General features: G+C 43.9%; 1 protein-coding gene across 2 annotated transcripts in view; it reads left to right on the forward strand.

Annotated features, from left to right (window-relative positions):
- The first annotated feature begins 406 nt into the window (after positions 1-406).
- CCP110 (centriolar coiled-coil protein 110) overlaps positions 407-23,035 on the forward strand; it is a 33,575-nt gene continuing 10,946 nt past the window's right edge. The window contains exons 1-7 of one of the 2 annotated variants that reach the window (XM_073647603.1): positions 407-611; positions 3,648-3,800; positions 11,336-11,464; positions 19,153-20,707; positions 21,694-21,818; positions 22,346-22,505; positions 22,774-22,916. In XM_073647603.1, coding sequence (XP_073503704.1) covers positions 3,663-3,800; positions 11,336-11,464; positions 19,153-20,707; positions 21,694-21,818; positions 22,346-22,505; positions 22,774-22,916 — 2,250 coding nt within the window. In that variant the 5' untranslated portion in view covers positions 407-611; positions 3,648-3,662. Of the gene's footprint in view, positions 612-3,647; positions 3,801-11,335; positions 11,465-17,810; positions 17,961-19,152; positions 20,708-21,693; positions 21,819-22,345; positions 22,506-22,773; positions 22,917-23,035 lie in introns of those variants that run through there. The other variant, XM_073647604.1, reaches the window with a different exon arrangement.

The following is a 23,035-nucleotide window of genomic DNA, read 5'->3' on the forward strand; positions in this document are numbered from 1 at the left end:
AAACAACCAAATCGCAGGCGGATACCAGCGAAGCGCAGCCCTACTGCACTTATGTGGCCAAGTCGTGTGTGAACAACAGTAAGTGTTTTATTTCGTGTCGCAGTAGCTTGCGGTCACGTGACAATCATTACCTGTGACGTTGCAATCCGAAATATCACTGGCACCCCCCCAACCCCAACCCCAACCCCAACCCCAACCCCAACCCCAACCAAACTGGGGTCTGGTATGAGAGGAGCCTCTGCCCATGCAGCCTCTCAGTACACCTTCTCCCTCCTCTACCTGCTCCTCCACTGACACCAACCCGCTATTTGTGACCTGAGACTGCAGCAGGAGCCAAGCCCCGCCCACCCGGAAGTCTGTCTGAGGAAGTGGGCGGTGCTGAGTAGCGGCTGCTATTTTCGTCCTCTTGCTCCGCCCCCTTCTTGGGCGGGGTTAAGGAGGAGCCAGCGGCGGCCGTTGCCAGGTGAAGTTGTTGCCGCCAGTGCCGTGAAACATGGCGGCGGCGAGGAGGGGGCGGGGCTGAGCTGTCATTTGCGGGGCTTTGTTATTACAGTAACGGCCGGAAACTGCTTGAGACTACGGAGTGTGAGGTGACGGCTCCGGCCGGTGAGGTGAGTGCGCTGCCGGCATGGTGCTGCTGAGCTGTGGCTGCCAGTGAGGGAGAGCTGCCATTGATAGGCAGGAACATTGTGGCCATAGTGAGGAGAATCGGTCACATTGTATCCAATTGTCTCATCTGGTGCGAGCGCTCCTGTACTGATAGTGCTGGAGTGTGGTTGTCAGGGTAACCTCATGTAGTGATAGGTGTGTGATATTATACATTTTATTTCTCCATAAGAACCGCGCTCCCATCCCTGACCCCACGTATAGATCTGTGACTTCCCTCCCCATCCCTAATACACGGCTCCATACGCTGACATACGTCGCCCTCTGCATAGAAAAGCGTCGGAGGGGCGATGGTGGCTCATCCGCAGGATGTGTGATCAGTCTATGGGAGTGTTCACACTGCGTCTTTCTCTGGCGGTTTTTGAGCGGAAACTACTGTGGCTAAGAAAAGGCTAGAAAGAGCGTTCCTGCTGCAAATCCGCATTCTGCTCTTATGTTCAGGCTTGTACACACCTCTGCTAGGAAGACCCTCAATGGGAAGGATAAGAAGAAGCTTGGCCGTTTTTTTTTTCCTGTCCAGTGGCAGAAGTATAGACCGGGACGGCGCGCGCGAGCGAGGAGTATAGACCGGGGCGGCGCGCGCGAGCGAAGAGTATAGACCGGGGCGGCGCGCGCGAGAAGTGTAGACCATTTCTTAAAGAGGTATTCCAGCTCTGTTGTCATCCACAAAGGGTGACAAGTGAGGCCAGTGACTTCACATCTACTGATATCTGCTCCGGTACGTGAGTAATTAGCGATTATTGTAGACCTGTCCTAATGGAGGGCTATTCCCTCTTCATAGACGGATATTGTTGGCTATTGCCCTCTTCATAGACGGTTATTGTTGGCTATTGCCCTCTTCATAGACGGTTATTGTTGGCTATTGCCCTCTTCATAGACGGTTATTGTTGGCTATTGCCCTCTTCATAGACGGTTATTGTTGGCTATTGCCCTCTTCATAGACGGTTATTGTTGGCTATTGCCCTCTTCATAGACGGTTATTGTTGGCTATTGCCCTCTTCATAGACGGATATTGTTGGCTATTGCCCTCTTCATAGACGGTTATTGTTGGCTATTGCTCTCTTCATAGACTGTTATTGTTGGCTATTGCCCTCTTCATAGACTGTTATTGTTGGCTATTGCCCTCTTCATAGACTGTTATTGTTGGCTATTGCCCTCTTCATAGACTGTTATTGTTGGCTATTGCCCTCTTCATAGACTGTTATTGTTGGCTATTGCCCTCTTCATAGACTGTTATTGTTGGCTATTGCCCTCTTCATAGACGGATATTGTTGGCTATTGCCCTCTTCATAGACGGTTATTGTTGGCTATTGCCCTCTTCATAAACGGATATTGTTGGCTATTGCCCTCTTCATAGATGGTTATTGTTGGCTATTGCCCTCTTCATAGATGGTTATTGTTGGCTAGCACTGGTAAAAACAAGCACTTTTTCAATTTATGTCTAATTTAAAATTTGCAGCCATTCCTCAGATATTAAAATGTTTTTTTTATAGCTTATTGCCTAGGAGACCGGCCACCGCTGCTGCATAATTTGTAAGCACTGCGCATAGTTATCTGCTGACTAGCAGCAGTGGTCAGTCTGCAAGGTAACGACTTGTAAAGAGAAGTGTTAATGTCTTCAAAACGGCTGAACATTTTAGGAAGCAATAAATTGCAAAATTGCTTGTGTTTACAAAAACTATCCAAAGATATCCATCTATAAAGATGGGAATAACCTTTAGAAAAAAAATAGGACAGGTGCACGATGCCTGCTGCTTACCCCCAATGCTGAATCCAGAATACCCCTTTTAAGGCTAGGGTCACACAAAATCGAGAAAATCGGTCCAGTTATGGTGATCGGTGTGTGGTCAAAAATTCTCCATCGAGTCTGTGCATGAAAATCGGACTGCACCTGGATGTCATCCAAGTGCAGTCCAATTTTTTTTTTCCACAGACCCATAGACACGAATTACCAAGTGCGATCCGATAATCTGATGCAGCTCGTGCATTCTTTTTTTTTTTTTTCTCTGACCGACCTGGTCCGAGGAAAAGATCTGGACATGTGCACGGCCCCATAGAATTGCGTGGTGACGAGTGCTGTCCGTCAAAACGACCGATGGCACTCGTCCAGTTTTTATGGTTGTGTGCACGAGCCCTTATAAAAAAAATTTTGTTCCATAGGGCTGATTTCATAGCTCAGTATACTGACAAAATGGCAAACATCATGACTGACACTGACGGACCCCATTATATTAGTGGGATACGGGGGTCACTGTGGTGCTCATTTCATCTGCTACACTTTTTTTTTTATAACTTTTCTCCTCCTGTGCTGGAAATGATCACACAATGTGAACTGAGCCTCTGCTGTCATCCTCCTCCGATCGGTAGGGTAGAGCGGGTTCCTGTGCCCTCTCCTCCGGGCCACACAGAACTACATAACCCTGTTAATAGGCAATAAATGTTCTATAGTATCAAGTAAAGTATTTACTACTCTCAGGAACAGGACCTGGAGCTACGACACACCCAAAGGTTTATTACTACAGCAGAAGTAACAGCCGGCCTGAACCCCCACATTAGCCGGACCTCGCGCCTATTTTTGGAAACTGAAAAACACGACACTTTGTTCTGATTCTGGTTGATACAATGTTGCTGTTGTGACCTAATATTCTGATCCTTGTGTTTAGTGACTATATATAGCGTTTGCTGTGTAATACATGAGATCAGGGCTGTGCATCCTCCATACCGTCCTCTCTCATTATCCTGCCATTGTGATGGATGTTATTGTGTCAGTACCTGGTAAGTGTTTGGCTCTGGGGTATTTGAATCCCGTAGTCAGTAGGGACGCACTGAGCGTACACAAAGCGCGTGAATACAATTGTAAAAATAAACAGGAATCTGAGCGATCGCTCACCAATACTGCAGGCGATTGTGTTGCTGCCCACATGCCGGTGATGCACAGCCCTTCTTACTATTAGATGGTAACACTAAGTGCTTTCTACCAGTCTTGTTACAGAGCAATGGAGCCGTATGAAGAATTTTGTGAGAAGCAGTTTGCCAGATTACAAGGGCAGGCGATGAGCTGCGAGCCAGCGTCTGCCGCTCCGCAGAAGGTGTCTGTCATTCAGTTTCATGGCGTTGCCGTCCTCTCTCCATTGGTGAGTAATTGTTTTCTGTGATCATTAATTATTCATGAAGGGTAATTAGGATCGTCCTGATTGTGATTTTATTGTAATGCCTCACCTTGTGGATTTAGGGCTCGGTTGTTTTTACATCTTTGATCTACATTTGTTCTCATGCAAATTGCAGTCAAAGTATCACAGCGTGCGTCAGCAAAATGGAATTGTCCGATAGTCAGGAACGTGGGCTTGTAGTTTATTGGGTTCCATATTGCAGCGACAGATACAGGTTGACTTGTAGGATGGATTTGGCATTACAGACTAATGGGTATTTATCATAAGTCACGTAATAGTTAATCATTTTCCCACTGATCCTTAAAATGTGAGTCCTGAGCATCTGTGGCTCAACGGGGGTCATGGGACCTGTATATACTGTCTATGTCATTGCAAGATACCCTGCAGTTGCTTATATCATTAAAAAAAAATCTTATTCTGGAAAACCTGACCTGTTTAAAGGGGCTGTCCAGGTTTGAGAACTGTATGTGACTACAGACTTCTGAATCGTGACAATGTGCTGAGCGCACGCTGTTTTGACTCCCTGGTATTGTCAGTGTGAGCAGTTATATGACTGCATGTATGCAATTTGAGGTCAAGTGTGCCGACTAGACACGTTAAGCCGGATGAGACTAGTCGGCATGTGACCAGTGACCACATGTGTGATCGCTTTCTCAAACTGGCAATACCGGGAAATCGAAACGTGGAATGCACACTATCATGATTCAGAAGTCTGCATTGAGTGCCTGTAGATTTGTTCTCAAACCTGGAAAACCACTTTAATATTGCCCAACGCTTACCCAGCAATGGATGTCAGACAAAGCTCTGAGAACCCATCACTGATGGCATGGGCCCAAATCCACCAGATTCAATGAGATTTTGCCCACAAATGTCTGTGGCCCGAGCTGGACAAATCCTAGCGGTCATATAGCCTGTGCGTCTTAAGTATGTGGTTTCCAACCTTTTTATATTGTTTTCTATCACTACCTGAAAGTTCTCTTTTTTTTATGGCACCTAAAATAAGTCCACTTGGCTCTTGAAATCGCTTATTGGCTAGTAAAGTCTACAATATTTCCTACATCTGTGGCCAATGAGCACATAAGGTGTGGAGCATCTACCGATTATGGCTGATAGTAATGGGGCCCATACACCTGTCCTGACTCTCACATACTCATGAATGCACCACTTAGGCTTCGCTATGTAAAGACTGGAGGAAAACATTGCCAGACTCATCCGGCAATGGTTTTCTGCCCAGAGAACAGAAAGATAACACGATTCCTATCTACCCCAACATGGAAGAATTGGGAGGCCCTCGTAAATAAATAGATAGATGGTCAACCAGCCTCTCTGAAAACAGCAGGTTTCTTCAACCCTTACTTAATGTGTGGGCCTTAAGGCTTTTTCGACTCTGATCCTTTATACCTGGCCCTTTATCTTCGGGCCTTTATCGCCAACAGCTCATTATATATGTTTAGAGCAGTAATTAAAATGACTCTCACTTCTCAGGATTATGTTGCTACTTTGTCAAGAGCTTGTCCTCTCTAATTTCTTGTAGGTGAGAAGGTACATTCTCTCATTCCTGGAAGGGGAGAACATACAAGTATTTCTTGAAGAATTCTAATAATGCTTATTTGTCACTGTTCTCCCTTGGAGAAGCTACATGTAGACAGTATGAAAACCAAGAATAGTAGGCTGGGTCATCATATGCTGAACACTATACAATCTTATTATACCCAGAGCGTACCTACGGTCAGATCATGTGGCTAATATGAGGCCGCTGGAGTAAGGGGCCGAGACCCGCTGCCTTTTCAATAGATGATAAAGGTCTGGATCTGATCATGGAGATCACATAAACCATTTAGATTAGCAGATTTTTTTCCCCTTTTTGATATATTTACTGGCAGAAAAGTCAAATTCCCGACAAGTCATTTTTCACAGGTTGGATTTTCTGATCAGGATGAGCAGAGATTTTCAGACAATACCCATCAGCACACTTTGGCAGCCTCTCTGACAACCTCTCATCTCCACTGCCCTGGGCTTTAACTTGCCCCTGCACCTAATAGCTGTTAACCCAGTGTAAGCTGGATGTCAGTTTGATTGCTATATGGTATATTTTCACCTGACTGCTCATGTCTGAGCTGGAAAAACAGGCTTATACCTGCAAAGTGTTGACCTTTTTTTCCCTTCCTAATGTATACCGGGATTTACAATCATTGTTCGAAGAGCTTTCTGGAATTTAGAATAATTGTACAGTAATATTTGCAGAGAACAGGCATTACTGAAAAGTCAGGTTCTCGGAGGTGCGTTATTGTTCTCGCCGCAGACTCTCATTTGTGCTAGACGGGGGCCAATCTGTAAAATAAGAAGTCACTAGATGAGAAGATCTTGCGTCAATGAAATATTGATGGATCAGTAAGTTGGTCTTTTTAGTTAGAAATTCCCCTACAAATCATTAAAGGGGATGTTTCATCAGAGACAAGTATTTCGCCCTGTAGCATTCGTCCAGCATGGGTGATAAATATCATTGCTGGGGGTCTCACCGCTGACTCTGAATAGAGCAAGATCAGAGTCTAGGGACCGACCAAGAAAGTTTAGCGCTGTTCCCGGCTATATCTGCCAGTCCAATAAACTCTGAATGGGGTGCTGGCACACATGCATGACCATGGCTTCACTCCAACAAGCAACATGGGACCATAGTTTCAAGATTGGAAGATGTCACCGCTGTGGCGCCCCCAGTGGTTCTACACATATCACACCCTATGGAAAGGAGACGTAGAAACTACTGGCTACCAGGGAGCCATGGGTGCTCCTTCTAGGGTCATAATAGGTAGCTATCTATGGAATATGCCGTTTCCAATGGAATATGCCATTTCCAATGGAACATGGTGTCGTTCTTTCCACTCCGATTCCTATAGAATGTTGGGTGCAGCATTTTTAGCCCTAACCCATGTGTATCTCTCCAAAGGATTTATTTTCGCAGATGAATAATGGCTTCTCACAATTCCCATTGAAAATATCTTTTAGGTTTCTATATCTGGTATTGATTACATTTGAGTGTTGGTCATTTCTCCAGTGTTAGCTGTTTGTATGTTGTGGATATTGATGGGGCTCCCAGGAATATGCCCCTTCTGATATATCAGATGAAATTCTATGATTGGAATCTGGTTATAGAAGGAAGACTTATCATAGGGGTTGTCTATTAATGGCCCTTACAAGCCATTAAAACTAAAAAACAAAAACTAGCCTTGCCTTCTGGACTGGTGTCACTCCTCTGCTCTCGACCCTATCTCTGATGCCAGTACCCTGACATATACAATGACACATCAGCACCGACTGGCTGCAGCCTTCTTATGTCTGAGCAAAAGAAACATGGTTTTTCCGCTCCGATGGAAGCTGCAGCTGATTAGCAGCAGTGGTCACATGAGACCAGCGGGGTCTGAGAACGGATCAACAACTACAAGATACGGAGCTATGGTGGTTATGACCTTGGGACCTGCTAATCGGTAGGGGTGCTGACTGTCTGCCTGCATTGATCCGATATCGATGACCTGTCCTAAGGATAGGATGGACAATCAATATCATAATCCTGGACAACCCTTAAAGGGATTATGTCTTTAGGTTTTTGCTATGTAATCTGAGAGCAGTGTGATGTAGGGTCTGAATGCTGTATTTTTATACAATCCCTGTTTTCTCTGTTGCAGATCTAGCAGTGCTCTGAATGCTGAGCTCTGTATAACCACGCCCACACTCCTGATTGGCAGCTTTCTGTGTACACTGCCAGAAAGCAGCCAATCAGTGGTGGAGGCTTGGCTACAAAGAGCAGTTGACCAGGAAGCACCAGACAGCTAGTCCTATAGTGATAATCTCCTGCTGATGAAACACTGATTTTACTGAAACAGCCCAGTAAGTGACATATTACTGGAAGCAGGATCTCTGCCCTTTCATTATGCTTCTATGAAATTACATAGCAAAAACCTGCTGAAAGCTTCCCTGTAATGACAACTGCTTTATTGCTTTAATTGTATGCCCTAATTTTTCTATGCCTTGTGGCAGTAAAAAGCAGGGGTGGGGTGTCTATTGTATCTTTTTGTCTGACAAGTAAATGTAATGGTCTCAGAGTATTTCCCACCTGCAATTAGGCTGTGACATGTAATCGAGGTTTAGTATGACCCTTCTATCCCCCAGTCGGATACTAAATGGTATATTTAGTGTCCTATGCAATTATGCAGATACTCAGGTAGTGTGCCTTTTTGTTGTAGGGAAGGATTATTTTTTCCTTTAAGCATACTTTGGCAAAATGGTTTTGCTCATTTGTCTTCTGATCTCATGATTTATGGGTGGTCCTATACCATTATTTCTTGGGGCACTGAAGTGAAAAGGGGATGTTCTCCTGCCAGTATGGAAATACGGGAACCAAGTGCCATACGAGTTACACCAGTCCATGTAAAACGAAAAAGCACAGGTCAGATCAACTTGTTATAAGGTTGATCACTGCTCGGTCTTAAGACTCACTTCTTCAGTAGGACAATCCCAAATAAGATGTTATACCCTTGTTATTTAGCGGACTTCCCGAAACAGTTTTCTGTACTAAGGATATTCCACAGGTGCAGAATTATCAGATTTTCAGGATTACTTGTGTCACATTTCACTGGATGTAGATCAAGTTCTGCATAGAGCTCTCTCCCTAAGGATATGTAGGCTCCACCGGTGATGGAGGCTTCTGTATACTACTACCCTGTTGTGTATACTCCGGATCTTATATAATGGTCTCTCTGTTCTCACTGTTCTGGTGACAATGGAGAGATGGGATAATTACACCCTTGTGAGAACCTGCATTTACTAGCTGTTAGGTCCTAGCCCGGCCGTCCCTGGCAATTGTACACAAAGCGTCCAGCGTTGCTGTAACGGCTGCTGGTCCTGCCGGCTCGCCTTGTTCCCGCTCTGGTAGTAAGGCTGCGCTGCTGCCTGCTGCTATGTGACTATTGCTGGGAGATCCACCTGATTTATGATCTATAGGATGCTGCACATGCAGATCTAACTGCTAGTCTTACATTTTATTGTTTGAAAGGTAAGTGATCAGTAGGACGGGAATGTTCTCTGAAGGCTTGTTTTAGAAAACGCTTTATAATCGAGATGTTTATTCAGAATATCATTAGAATTGGGACAATGTTGGGTTTATGTCGCGGCAAGCCTCTCCACATTTATACCACTGTATTTGGCTTGTCGTTATTTTTTTCTTTTCTTTTTTTTAAGCTATTTGTAGTCTAAATTAAGATATATCTAGTATTTCAAGCAAGTGCACAAGGAAACCTATTGCCGATAACCGACGTATTTGGTCATGAATCTAGAACTTTATTGTATTGCTGGATCTCCTTTCTTTTTTCCTTTTTTTCTTTCCCTCTGTGTCTTTCTTTCTCTCTCTGCCCATCTCTTTATATATAATATAATATTATATATAATAATGTAATGTAATTCTGGTATAATTTTTCTTATGTTCTCACGCTTTTTGCTATAAGTCACATGGTCCCTTCTTTAGAGATAGATCACGTGCATGATGTATGGTCTCTTACTTTCTCTCTTTCTTTCCTACTTTCTTCCTGTGTCTCTCTTTGGGTCCCCCCCCTGTGTCTCTCTTTGGGTCCCCCCCCTGTGTCTCTCTTTGGGTCCCCCCCCTGTGTCTCTCTTTGGGTCCCCCCCCTGTGTCTCTCTTTGGGTCCCCCCCCTGTGTCTCTCTTTGGGTCCCCCCCCTGTGTCTCTCTTTGGGTCCCCCCCCCTGTGTCTCTCTTTGGGTCCCCCCCCTGTGTCTCTCTTTGGGTCCCCCCCCTGTGTCTCTCTTTGGGTCCCCCCCCCTGTGTCTCTCTTTGGGTCCCCCCCCCTGTGTCTCTCTTTGGGTCCCCCCCCCTGTGTCTCTCTTTGGGTCCCCCCCCCTGTGTCTCTCTTTGGGTCCCCCCCCCTGTGTCTCTCTTTGGGTCCCCCCCCCTGTGTCTCTCTTTGGGTCCCCCCCCTGTGTCTCTCTTTGGGTCCTCCCCTGTGTCTCTCTTTGGGTCCCCCCCTGTGTCTCTCTTTTGGGTGGGTCCCCCCCCTGTGTCTCTCTTTTGGGTGTCGTCCCCCCCCCCCCCCCCTGTGTCTCTCTTTTGGGTCCCCCCACCCCGTGTGTCTCCCTTTCTAGTCCCCCCACCCCGTGTGTCTCCCTTTCTAGTCCCCCCACCCCGTGTGTCTCCCTTTCTAGTCCCCCCACCCCGTGTGTCTCTCTTTCTGGTCCCCCCACCCCGTGTGTCTCTCTTTCTGGTCCCCCCTTCCCCTGTGTCTCTCTTTCTGGTCCCCCCTTCCCCTGTGTCTCTCTTTCTGGTCCCCCCTATGTCTCTCTTTCTCTCTCTGCATTTCTTTCTTTCTTTTTCTCTTTTTTTTTTCTCTCTCTGCATTTCTTTCTTTCTTTTTCTCTTTTTTTTTTTCTCGCTCTCTTTTTCGCTCTCTCTTTTTCGCTCTCTCTTTTTCGCTCTCTCTTTTTCGCTCTCTCTTTTTCGCTCTCTCTTTTTCGCTCTCTCTTTTTCGCTCTCTCTTTTTCGCTCTCTCTTTTTCGCTCTCTCTTTTTCGCTCTCTCTTTTTCGCTCTCTCTTTTTCGCTCTCTCTTTTTCGCTCTCTCTTTTTCGCTCTCTCTTTTTCGCTCTCTCTTTTTCGCTCTCTCTTTTTCGCTCTCTCTTTTTCGCTCTCTCTTTTTCGCTCTCTCTTTTTCGCTCTCTCTTTTTCGCTCTCTCTTTTTCGCTCTCTCTTTTTCGCTCTCTCTTTTTCGCTCTCTCTTTTTCGCTCTCTCTTTTTCGCTCGCTATTTCTCGCTCGCTATTTCTCGCTCGCTATTTCTCGCTCGCTATTTCTCGCTCTCTATTTCTCGCTCTCTATTTCTCGCTCTCTATTTCTCGCTCTCTATTTCTCGCTCCCTCTTTTTTTCGCTCCCTCTTTTTTTCGCTCCCTCTTTTTTTCGCTCCCTCTTTTTTTCGCTCCCTCTTTTTTTCGCTCCCTCTTTTTTTCGCTCCCTCTTTTTTTCGCTCCCTCTTTTTTTCGCTCCCTCTTTTTTTCGCTCCCTCTTTTTTTCGCTCCCTCTTTTTTTCGCTCCCTCTTTTTTTCGCTCCCTCTTTTTTTCGCTCCCTCTTTTTTTCGCTCCCTTTCTCTCCCTTTCTCTCTCTTTCTCTCTCTTTCTCTCTCTTTCTCTCTCTTTCTCTCTCTTTCTCTCTCTTTCTCTCTCTTTCTCTCTCTTTCTCTCTCTTTCTCTCTCTTTCTCTCTCTTTCTCTTTCTCTCTGTCTCTCTCTCCTTCTAAATGGGTTGTCTGGGACTCTATCCCTTCTTCCGGGTGAAGGCTGAGCAGGGGAGAATCACGTCCATGATGTGTGGCTTCAAAAAAGGGACCAAGCGTCATGTCACCCGAACAGTGTGGATATGTTTAAAAAGGCATATTGTGACATCTAGTTATGATTCACTCTCCACAATAACATCCCAAATTGCTCATGAAAACGTTTGCATTGTAGCTCACAGTGGAGAAAAGGCAAGAAATGCAGCAATATCGACAGAAGGCCATAGAGCTGAATGAGAAGAAACTGAGCAACAAGAAGAAGTCCTTACTGAACCGAGTGCAGGAGATTCTGGACACCGTCCAGGTAACACACAAGACCTATATGAATCCAGTCTTCCATAAATCATGTAATATCTCACTTACTCAATCCATCCTCTGCACAGTATCATCGTGGTTGACCGGCTGTAGTGATAATTGCGGCCTGTAAGTGACCCATATAGACTGTAATGATTGATAATTGCTGCTTAGGTGATAGATATGAATGTAGCTTTGTGTGTGGACAGAGGCGATAATGACCTTGTTAACCTCTCACCCTTGCGGTATTAGCGCTGAGTGTACTTGCGTTCTCAGTGGCTCCCACCAGGATGTAGGGTGTCCCACCGAAGTAATGAACATCCCTTGTAAAAGAAAAAATGAATCTTCAGAAGAGCATTGGAAATAAAATAAATGAAAAAACTAGCCACTTTTGATCTATTGGCAGGTCTTCTTTAAGAACCTCATTCTTTGGATTGGTGGAGGTCCCAGCTGTTGGACCTCCACCAATCTGCAAACTTTTATCTATCTACTGGATAAGTGATAACATGCAATGTTGGGAATAGCCTTTTAAGCACTGTCTGCTCACCTATTTAGTCGGTAGTCCATGGCCTTCGGATCGATCAGAGTCTGCAAACCACCCATTCGGCCTAGCACAAAGTCATACTTTCCTCCTGCTGTATCTGCTAATCAAAAGAAGCTCCAGGTTTTCCGGCAGGTAGGAGGAGGTTCTCTGGCTCAAGTCCAGTGGCCATGGACTGCCATTGTGGCCACTGGACCCGCGTCCTGAAAATCTTTTTTTATACTCTCTGCCTCTAATCTTCCACTGGGTACAAATTCTCACAAATGTCCTAACAAGCAGGACTCGGTATCGACAGGTTCCCTTGGGGATTTCATGGTTTTATCCAGCTTTCTTTCTCTCTATTGTCCCTACTTTTAATATAAAAGCAGGACATTTTTTATATAGTCATTGGATTGAAGCAGTACTGTTCCTGTCTTACATGAAGCAAGGCACAGCAGACTATTTTGGCTACTTTAATTGGTGTGATTTAACCTGAGGGATCGGTTATTTCCCAGTATGACTCTTAAGCGGCGCACATCTCCAGAGATAGAGATGTTTCTTAGGGAGTTTACTGCACGAGGCCAAAAATATAGCAACGACTGCAGAAATCATCACCTTTTTTCTAGTTTTAAAAAGGTAATTCCCATCCTGTTGATAGGCCATAAATGACTGATAGATGCATGTGCCACCAATGAGACCTTCATAGACCTCAAGATCAGGGCCCCGTAATACACCACCTGCAATTCAGTGGGTGCCAGGTATTCCCCGCTCACTCCACTTTCTTGAATGGGAGTTGTGAAAATCGGCACTGATTAGACTTTGTAAAGACAACACCAAGGAGTGATAACACCCAGTTGTCAAGTAGTTAAAGAGCCCCAGGAGTAGAAGCAAAAAGTCCAGGATCTCTTTCAATAGAATAGCAAACACCTACCTTTTAGGCCATGTGCCCATGTAGCTTTTTTACGGCCGTGAAAACTCTTGTAAAACCGTCTGCCATGCAAAGCAATGTGAATTCGGATGTGCTGTGCAAATGATGCACTAATTAGAGCGCCGAGTTCGCATTGCGTTGCAAAACGCAGCATGACCATTTCTACCGTGATCGCGCTGCAAATTCGCGGCCATTGAGGAACATTGAAACACAGCAAACCCGCAGGTATATGTGGATTTTCTGCGTTTCAATTAAATTCAATGGCCGCGAATTTGCGGCGTAATCGCGGTGCGTGTGGCACCCAGGATGAAGAGGAGTCTACAATTCCTCTTCATCCTTGCTACCACGCGGTGAAAAAGAGAAATAAAAAAAACCCTGTATACTCACCTCTCCGGTCTCCTCCCGGCGGCGTCCTCTCTCTTCGGCGTCCTGCGGTGTACTGGCAGGACCTGCGGTGACGTCATTTAGTCAGCTGATGGTCACGCGACCATCACCTGACCGCTGACGTCAGCGTTCGCGTGACCATCAGCTGACTAAATTACGTCACCTCAGGTTTTTTTTATTTTTAACTTTTTAATTCTTTTTTTTTTTTTTTTATTTACTATAGATGCAGCATTTAAAGCATCTAAGTTGGTCACACAATATAAATCCATGCCGGTTGCATGGATTTATATTGTTTGACCAACTTGTCAAGCACTTTTCCAAGTGATGCTCAAAATCGCTTGGAAAAGTGCTTGAAAAAACGCATGCGAAAACGATGAAAAAACGCTTCTCTCTGGCAGAAAAAAACGCATGTAAATCTGCCAGAGAGAGGCAAAAACGCTCAGCATCAAATCTGCTACGTGGGCACATAGCCTTACAATATAGAGTAGACACACTTTTGAAGCAGGTAACCTTACATGTGCATGTGCTTAAGGAGGTTTCAAAGATCTAAAGGGGAATGTCTCCTCTTCTGAAATGGGTACAATAATAAATTGCTTATAAAAGCAAGTTACTTTGCAATTTACTTTTTATTAAAAAAATCCTCTCTGTTCTCAAGGACAGAGTGCTTTTTAATTCTATAGTTTCTGTTGGGTCTCCATTATAAGGAGTAAGCGCTTACAAGCTCTCTGCCATGCAGTTTGCAGGCTTTGCTCTGAAGCTGTCCAGATGGCTGGATCCGGCCAAGATGGGGACTTAACGCTCCTCTGATTACTGCAGAGGCAAAAGTACCTCGGAGTGTCTCATTGCAGAGTGCACAGCTCAGGCCAGCGGCTCCACAACGCTGCTGGTCCAAGCTGTCCGCATCAGGAGCACACCTTTTCCCCGAAATTAGGAAGTCGAGAGGCAGCACAACGTTGCGCTCCTGAAGATGCATTATGAGAATAACTCTTTAAATATGGCTTAAAATATCTAAAGAATTAATACTCGTCTGATAAATCTGCGGTGCTCCCCGCCCGGTAGCTTACTATAGTGAATGATGTCTTGTCCCACAGGACCGCTGAGGCCAGTGATTGACTGCCTGCAGTGGTCACATGGGAATATGTGAACGTCATGACTGCAGCAAAGTAAACAAATAGGCGGGGAGCATCAGAGATCTGTCATTTTTATTGTTATTTTAAGCCTTTTATTTTAATTTGGTCAATTTACTTCATCCTCAGAGCCATCACCTAAACTTAGAAAACATCTCTATGGTATCAGAGTGTTCTGTTCTTGTCTGGGAGACTATCTATCTAAAACATAAATAAATATATATACAGTACAGACCAAAAATTTGGACACACCTTCTCATTTAAAGATTTTTCTGTATTTTCACAACTATGAAAATTGTACATTCACACTGAAGGCATCAAAACTATGAATTAACACATGTGGAATTATATACTTAACAAAAAAGTGTGAAACAACTGAAAATATGTCTTATATTCTAGGTTCTTCAAAGTAGCCACCTTTTGCTTTGATGACTGCTGTGCACACTCTTGGCATTCTCTTGATGAGCTTCAAGAGGTAGTCACCGGAAATGGTTTTCCAACAATCTTGAAGGAGTTCCCAGAGATGCTTAGCACTTGTTGGCTCTTTTGCCTTCACTCTGCGGTCCAGCTCACCCCAAACCATCTCGATTGGGTTCAGGTCTGGTGACTGTGGAGGCCAGGTCATCTGGCGTAGGACCCCATCACTCTCCCTCTTGGTCAAATAGCCCTTACACAGCCTGGAGGTCATTGTCCTGTTGAAAAATAAATGATGGTCCAACTAAACGCAAACCGGATGAAATAGCATGCCGCTGCGAGATGCTGTGGTAGCCATGCTGGTTCAGTATGCCTTCAATTTTGAATAAATCCCCAACAGTGTCACCAGCAAAGCACCCCCACACCATCACACCTCCATGCTTCACGGTGGGAACCAGACATGTAGAGTCCATCCATTCACCTTTTCTGCGTCGCACAAAGACACGGTGGTTGGAACCAAAGATCTCAAATTTGGACTCATCAGACCAAAGCACAGATTTCCACTGGTCTAATGTCCATTCCTTGTGTTCTTTAGTCCAAACAAGTCTCTTCTGCTTGTTGCCTGTCCTTAGCAGTGGTTTCCTAGCAGCTATTTTACCATGAAGGCCTGCTGCACAAAGTCTCCTCTTAACAGTTGTTATAGAGATGTGTCTGCTGCTAGAACTCTGTGTGGCATTGACCTGGTCTCTAATCTGAGCTGCTGTTAACCTGCGATTTCTGAGGCTGGTGACTTGGATAAACTTATTTTCAGAAGCAGAGGTGACTCTTGGTCTTCCTTTCCTGGGGCGGTCCTCATGTGAGCCAGTTTCTTTGTAGCGCTTGATGGTTTTTGCAACTGCACTTGAGGACACTTTCAAAGTTTGCCCAATTTTTGACGGACGTTCATTTCTTAAAGTAATGATGGCCACTCGTTTTTCTTTACTTAGCTGCTTTTTTCTTGCCATAATACAAATTCTAACAGTCTATTCAGTAGGACTATCAGCTGTGTATCCACCTGACTTCTGCACAACACAACTGATGGTCCCAACCCCATTTATAAGGCAAGAAATCTCACTTATTAAACCTGACAGGGCACACCTGTGAAGTGAAAACCATTTCCGGTGACTACCTCTTGAAGCTCATCAAGAGAATGCCAAGAGTGTGCAAAGCAGTCATCAAAGCAAAAGGTGGCTACTTTGAAGAACCTAGAATATAAGACATATTTTCAGTTGTTTCACACTTTTTTGTTAAGTATATAATTCCACATGTGTTAATTCATAGTTCTGATGCCTTCAGTGTGAATGTATAATTTTCATAGTCATGAAAATACAGAAAAATCTTTAAATGAGAAGGTGTGTCCAAACTTTTGGTCTGTGCTGTGTGTGTGTATGTATATATGTGTGTGTATATATTATATTATATTATATTATAATTATTTTTTTTTTTTGTTTTTTTGCATAGTGCTGACTGGGGAATAGATACAAATATACATCATTAGCCTGAAGATCCGTCGGGCAATGAGTGTTGTTTTGTGGTTTATCATGGGTAACGATAAGTTATAAATTATAGTCATCAGTAAATGTAAAGCACAAAACCTCTGTTATATTATTTTTGCACAGGTCAGGGTTGAAGAGAAGGGTAAAGGGTTATTCATTAATGCAAATATTGCTGCACCTGTAATCTTTTTGCCCACTCACCTTTCTGGCTGGGTCTGTGGCTTCAAGGGCTGTAGAGTCGGTAAGCCAAACCTCCGGCTCCTCAATTTCCATGACTCCGACTCCACGACTCCGACTCCCTCATACATGGCTCTTGTTTAGTGATAAACTTACTGTAGCACAGATTCATCTCAGCTAAAAGTCTAGACCCTTAGATCAGTTATAGGAGAGACATTTATAGGACATTTCATAACTTTCCCAAATTCTTATGAAAATTTTTTCCCCACAAACTGCATTGAACTACTGTACGAAACTTATATATTTTAGGACTTGGAGTCGGTCCATTTTATACCAACTCTGACTCCACTCCTCCGACTCCACAGCCCTGGTGGCTTCTACACATCTTTGCAGCCTAGCTGTAAAGTCTCCATTATTACTTTGTGCCCATGCACGATGCCTTCTCATAAGAATGGCTCTTTTCACGCTTTGTTTCCTGCATGCGCCAGGAAAGTTCTCAGTACACACATTAAATGAATCCTTTGGACCCATTTTGCAGATGGAGATCAGTAGATCGCTCTTTTGTCCTCCATCTGGCTTGGGTTAAGTATTTTTTAACTGAAAACCACAAACTGCAGGTAGGAGAATTTGACCACACGATCACGACCCCTGACAGGCCAAACCCATATTCTGGTTGGCAGAAGACCTACTTATGTTTTATCATGGGGAACCCCTAATTCCATTTCTACTTTAACCCATTAGCATCCTGGTCATTGTTGGAATTGACTTTTGAGTTTTTATCATCCCCACCTTTTAACACTTGTTATTGCACCATTTAATGTACCCAATACACTGTATCTAATATATTGGGAAACTTGAAGGTAAAAAAATATCTTTGTAGAATGGAAAAATAAAATGACAGAGCAGATTTCTCTGCTTTACTAAGTTACTGATGAGACTGAAATGAGTCAGTCCCTAGAGTGAAGAGATGGCAGCGGGAAAACCTGCTGGAAAACATTACTAATGACTGAGGAAGAGGTCATAAAAATACTAGATTGAGTGATCAATGTCTGCTCAGGATTTACTAATGTTTTGTTCCAATGACAAACTTGGCAAGGCTGCAGTAACCTCCAGCTCCGCTCCACCGCCGGTAAGTGAGCAGCTTATCGGACATGATCTCGCCGCCGTATACCTCGACATTGATTGACCTTACAATCACATTGTGGACTCCAGTGCTCGCCTCCTGTTTACTACGTGTCACCTGGATACCATCACATGGCTTGGGAATGCACAGTCCATAGACAGGGCACAAAGAAACAAACACTCATCTCTGTGTGCCCCCCTGCAGCCAAGCTACTATTCATACTGGGCTTAATAACCAGCCTTTTCTGCCTCACACCAGAGGAGAACAACAACCTGGGGTCTGCATGGCCTGGGAAACAGTAGGTATTATTTCTTAGTTGTGCTTTTTTCTTTGTGATAATTGATGGTGTTTGCTGAACAATTGCACTAAATTATAAATGTTTTTTTTATATATATTGCTGTAATGTAATGCTTAGAAAAATGGGGACTGATCCCACATTATCTGATCTGATCAGCTCTCATCTGATCCAACCTTATTTGATCTGATCTAATCCCACTTCATCTGATGTGATCCCACTTCATCTGATCTGATCTCCTCTCATCTGATCCCACTTCATCTGATCTGATCGGATCCCACTTCATCTGATCTGATCTCCTCTCTGATCTGATCCAACCTCATCTCATCTCATTTCATCTGATCCAACATCATTTGATCTAATCAGACCTCATCCCACCTGTTTTGATCTGATCCCACCTCAGCTCATCCAGTGCCATCTGATCTAACTATCTCAGTCAATATCTTAGTGGAAAGCTGATATGTGTTAGATAGCCGAGGGGTCTGATCACTGGGAACTCACCGATCAGGTTCACAGGGGAGCCATATACCGGATACTGCTCTTATCATTCATATGACTCTGGAGCTTCCAGTCCTACTAATTGTTCGGAGGTGGTGGTGGTGGGGGGGTGGTTAAAGGTGTTTCAGTATTTTTTATTTTTTCTTGTTGTATGAGTTGTGATTTTAAATACTACAACTTTGGGGAACCTATAACCTATTGATTAACTTTTATGAATTTCTTTTGGGTGGTGTGGATGGAAAAATAGCAGCAATTCCACTATTGTTTTTTTTTTTTTACTTAAATGTTGTGCCTCTCTCGTGCAGTTACCTTTTTATTTTCTAGGTCACTATTCTGGTGATACAGTTCTTAGTCTTTCTGTATTTTACTACTTTTTCACATCAAACACTTTAAAGACTCGGCTTGTTATTAGGTACCATTTTTTAATGAATGTGACTTTTTGATCACGCCTTGTTTCTTTTTTTTTTTCTTTTATTTATATTGTAGTTGACTTGTAAAGTAAAAAAAAAAAAGCTATAAACTGTATATGAATGCCCAACGGAGACCAAAAAGCAAAGGACCTATGGATACATTTTAAAGTTTCCTGTGTTTAATGTCAATGTAATGTATACTTTATGAATTGATGGTTGTATATTTGCATTCTAAGCCACAAATTTAATTATTATTATTTTTTTTTTAATCTTCTTGTTGAGTACAGGTCAGGACAGTTTCAAGTTTTGCTCCCAATGCAGAGAATGAAACCATAGATCAAAGCTCCCACCTGAAAAACATGAATGGCTTTGCAATTCTTCCTAATACTCCTAACTTTCCAGTGTTCCCGTCCCAAAATGGGCCAATGAAGTTTGAGAAATCGCCGAAAGACCCGATTTCCAAAAAGGAGCTAAAACCCACAGAGAATATCCCAACTAAAGAATGTAAAGACTGTGTCACACAGAACAATGCAATGGTTATATCCACGGAGAGCGCCTACAGCTCCGTTCCAGAAACCTCACCGTGCGATTTACCAACTACTACCAAGGAGGCTCCGGATCCATATGTAATGAGCTTACAAAACCTCCTGAAGAAGTCTCGTGAGTATATTGAGCAAAGCAGAAGAAGCATGAAAGCCGCCTCGAAGGCGAGCTCTACAGAAAGTCACTCGGACAAGGAAAACGATACCATTAAAATTAGTGACTCTGTAAAAGAAAAGGCAAGACTTGCCCACAGGAGCAGAAGTTCCAGCCCACTACTGGTTGACAAGCCAACACTTAATAAGTCCAATACCTTGTTACAAGCTGCTTCATCCCAAAGTCCCAACTCAGGTTCTCTGCCAACTTTCTCTAAAGTGGACATCGCTTCCAGATCAGAAATGTCTTCTGGTGCCGACATTGAGTCAGATGAAGAACTTCGAGATGGATATATGTTAGAGTATGAAAGTAACATGATTAGAAGCCTTACTGGTTCTTATGCCAAACTTCCAAGTCCTGAGCCAAGTTTAAGCCCCAAAATGCACAGACGGAGGCCCAGGCCCTTATCGGCAGGAAACATTGTAATAAACCATCCAATTAATGCCTATGATCTAAGCCCCAAAGAAAAGGGGAAAATGGTGGAGCTGACAGATCTGGAAACAAATGAAAAAAACATATTTTCTGAGTTTGTGCCAAAAGAGAAAGTAATGGTTTCTTCCGTGAAAAGACATTCCTTCAGTGAAAATATTGACTTGGTCTCCGGTATGAGCAGACACTCGAAAAGTAATCTTATCAGTTCAAAGATGGACCCTGACAATAGGGTTAATAAGTTACGAGCCGTCACTGATGCCCCCTATAGTCCAACGCGCAAAGGCGTCCAATGCACAAGTCCTGGCTCCACAAACACCTTGGAAGACAATGCCTTAGGCCAGCAGCCCGACCTTCCAGCCATAACATCAGACAATGGACACAAGCCATATGGGCCTTTAGAGGTGGTAAAGCTCAACTCGCCTGCTGAACTTAATAAGTCTTACGATGTAGAGACCCCATCTCCTATTTTAATGCAGAGCCACAGCACAAATCAAGCATCAGACACTCCTAACGTGTCCTCCGGGAGGGCACAGCTCATCGAGCACAACCTTGACGTTCAGGTGAAGCGCCGACTTGATCTGAATCTAGAAAGTATGCAGAGCGAACACTCCCCAGTGCCAAGCGAGGAAGAGCTGAGGTGGCTCCATGAGAGAAGAGGTCGCAGCTGGTCCCTCAACGCACCCAAGAGCGAGATGTTACTGAATAGTACATTAGGTAGGAACATTGCCTCTCTATTTATGGATTCCTTATAGCTGAATTTTTAACGACTGATAAGACCACTTAGATGAAAGTGATATATTTGGATGTGGAGATGACCGAAGTTCCGACAGCTCCATTTCTGTATCCGACACAGAAAAGCACTTCAGTGCTGTTTCAGAAAGGGGCTGGCTGACTTATTTCATAAGCTTAGCCAGCCCCCTTCTCTGTTATGACACATGTCAGGCAGGTAAAATGAAGTGATGGACACAGGACCTTCCATTCTAGTAATCAGTCGAACACTCAGCAGTAGAGTCACCAGCGATCAGACCTCTATCACCTATACCATGAATAGGTGATCAATCTCCATCGCAGAAAAACCCCCTTAAATACTTGCTGTACCGAATTCATACTGTTCCTGCTCCACCAGCTCGCTCAGTCCATCATGCCACATAGGATGTAATTATCTATGATGACAGGTCCTCTTTAGTGACCACAAATCACAGACCTTTCATACTTCATCACCAGGATTTACCACTGTGTTCACGTTGTATCAAAAAGTACAGATCATGGTCTTTTTTAAAGGAGCTTTCTCGTCTTCTATCTTCAGGAGCACACCACTCCTCTGCCTCTTTATGCCAGCTGGCGGTGATCTACTGAAGGTTGACCATTTGGACCAGTGGCATGGTCGTGCCGTTGGTCTTAACTATTTAAGTAGTGGCAGCTTTGCCTCTACAGCATCAGAGAATCCAGCCAGTTTCAGAACAGCACATGCAAGCTCTATAGAAAGGCACTTGTAAGCACAAGCTCCTTATCTAGGAGGCCAGCCTCCCCTGATAGACTGCGGAAGTGGCTGGTAAACTAGACCACAAGCAGTGCACTCTTTCTAATTAAAAGTAAAGTGCAAAGTTTCCCGCTTTTCAAGCACTTTGCAATGTTACTCATTTAATAAGTCCTTTAAGTTTGACTATAAATTGTACAAAGACTCTGTCTCTTATGTTTAGAGGACAACCTGAAGAAGAAGGTGCTGGCTTTTGAAGAGATGAGGAAGAAGCTGGAGGAGCAGCACGCTTATCAGCTGTCGCTTCTGATTGCTGAACAAGAGAGGGAACAAGATCGGCTTCATAAGGTAATCCAATATCCTAAGGAGGAAAGCAGATTAGCGCACTCCTCAGACCTGGCACATGTACATGGTATTCCTTAGGGATGATCATTTACAGGTTGACAATGGACAGAACTTTTCAAGAAACTGCATCTAAATTGCATTTCCACTTAACGTGTCACCATATTGTTTTTATTTTAGGATACATTGCCTACAAGTGCAGAGTCCCTCACTTAGGAGCCTAAAGGTTTTTGTGGCATGAGGAATTTTCGAGTTATATCAGTACTATGTTTTCCAAACTACGATAAGGGGTAAATTGTAAAGTTGCTTTTTTTTTTTTTACAAGCACTTTGCAATTTTAGTCATTTTTTAAGTAATGACTGCAGATGGGTAGGCATAGCATATGGCATATTTGGTCCACCTCTAGTTTTCTGTCTAAGCCCATGAGTGCAGAATAATATCCGATCTGGATCATCTATGAAAGAACAAATGGGTCACAACTGTTATCACTACCTGTCTTATCAGTTTATTTTCTTTTTCTATGTATCTTTCAGGAGTTTGAAGAAGAAGGGAGAAGACTAAGGTTCAAAGATGTCGACCTGCCTTCGGTACAAGAGGGTTTGGATAGCGGCAGGATGAGGCCTGACTGGGTCAGTAGAGGTGACAGCAGTCCGCCTGAGAGTCATTTGGACAAGTGCCACTCAGTCAGCACAGGTAGGGCTTGATTTGGGGCATAGTTGGACATCCGATGTGGGTCGCTGTGTATTGTGCAGCCTGCATTATTCATGGTGCAGGTCTTGCAGTGAAGAAATCTTTGAAGATGTGATTTAAATTTAATGAAGGTTAAAAATGCAAGGAGACAATAACCTAAAATAGGAAGCTGATGACTGTTCGTTTGCTTGCCTCTTGCATAATAATTGGCACGACTTTGTTGATGAGTTTCGCTGGTCCCCGTGGTCACTTTTGTTCTCTATTTTTACAGTCGGATCACTCGTTGCTCCTTCGCAGCATAGTTATGGATCCACAGTGGAGTCATCGTTCAGTCTTTGGGGATCAGCAGAGATGAGAGCACCAAAAATATCAGCCTCAAGGCCCCTTAACAGGCCGAAAACCAGATGGTCTCAGGTGACTTGTGTAATGGAATCTGTTGTGTAAACTTTCTCCTGTGTCATTATAACTACTTACACAGGGAGCACTATAATTGTTGTTGACACTGAACTTTTAAAGGGTTCTCCGTTCTTTCA

The sequence above is a fragment of the Phyllobates terribilis genome, unplaced genomic scaffold, assembly GCF_046119375.1.
Source record: "Phyllobates terribilis strain yellow unplaced genomic scaffold, ASM4611937v1 Scaffold_9__5_contigs__length_417890890, whole genome shotgun sequence".
Taxonomy (NCBI): Eukaryota; Metazoa; Chordata; class Amphibia; order Anura; family Dendrobatidae; genus Phyllobates; species Phyllobates terribilis.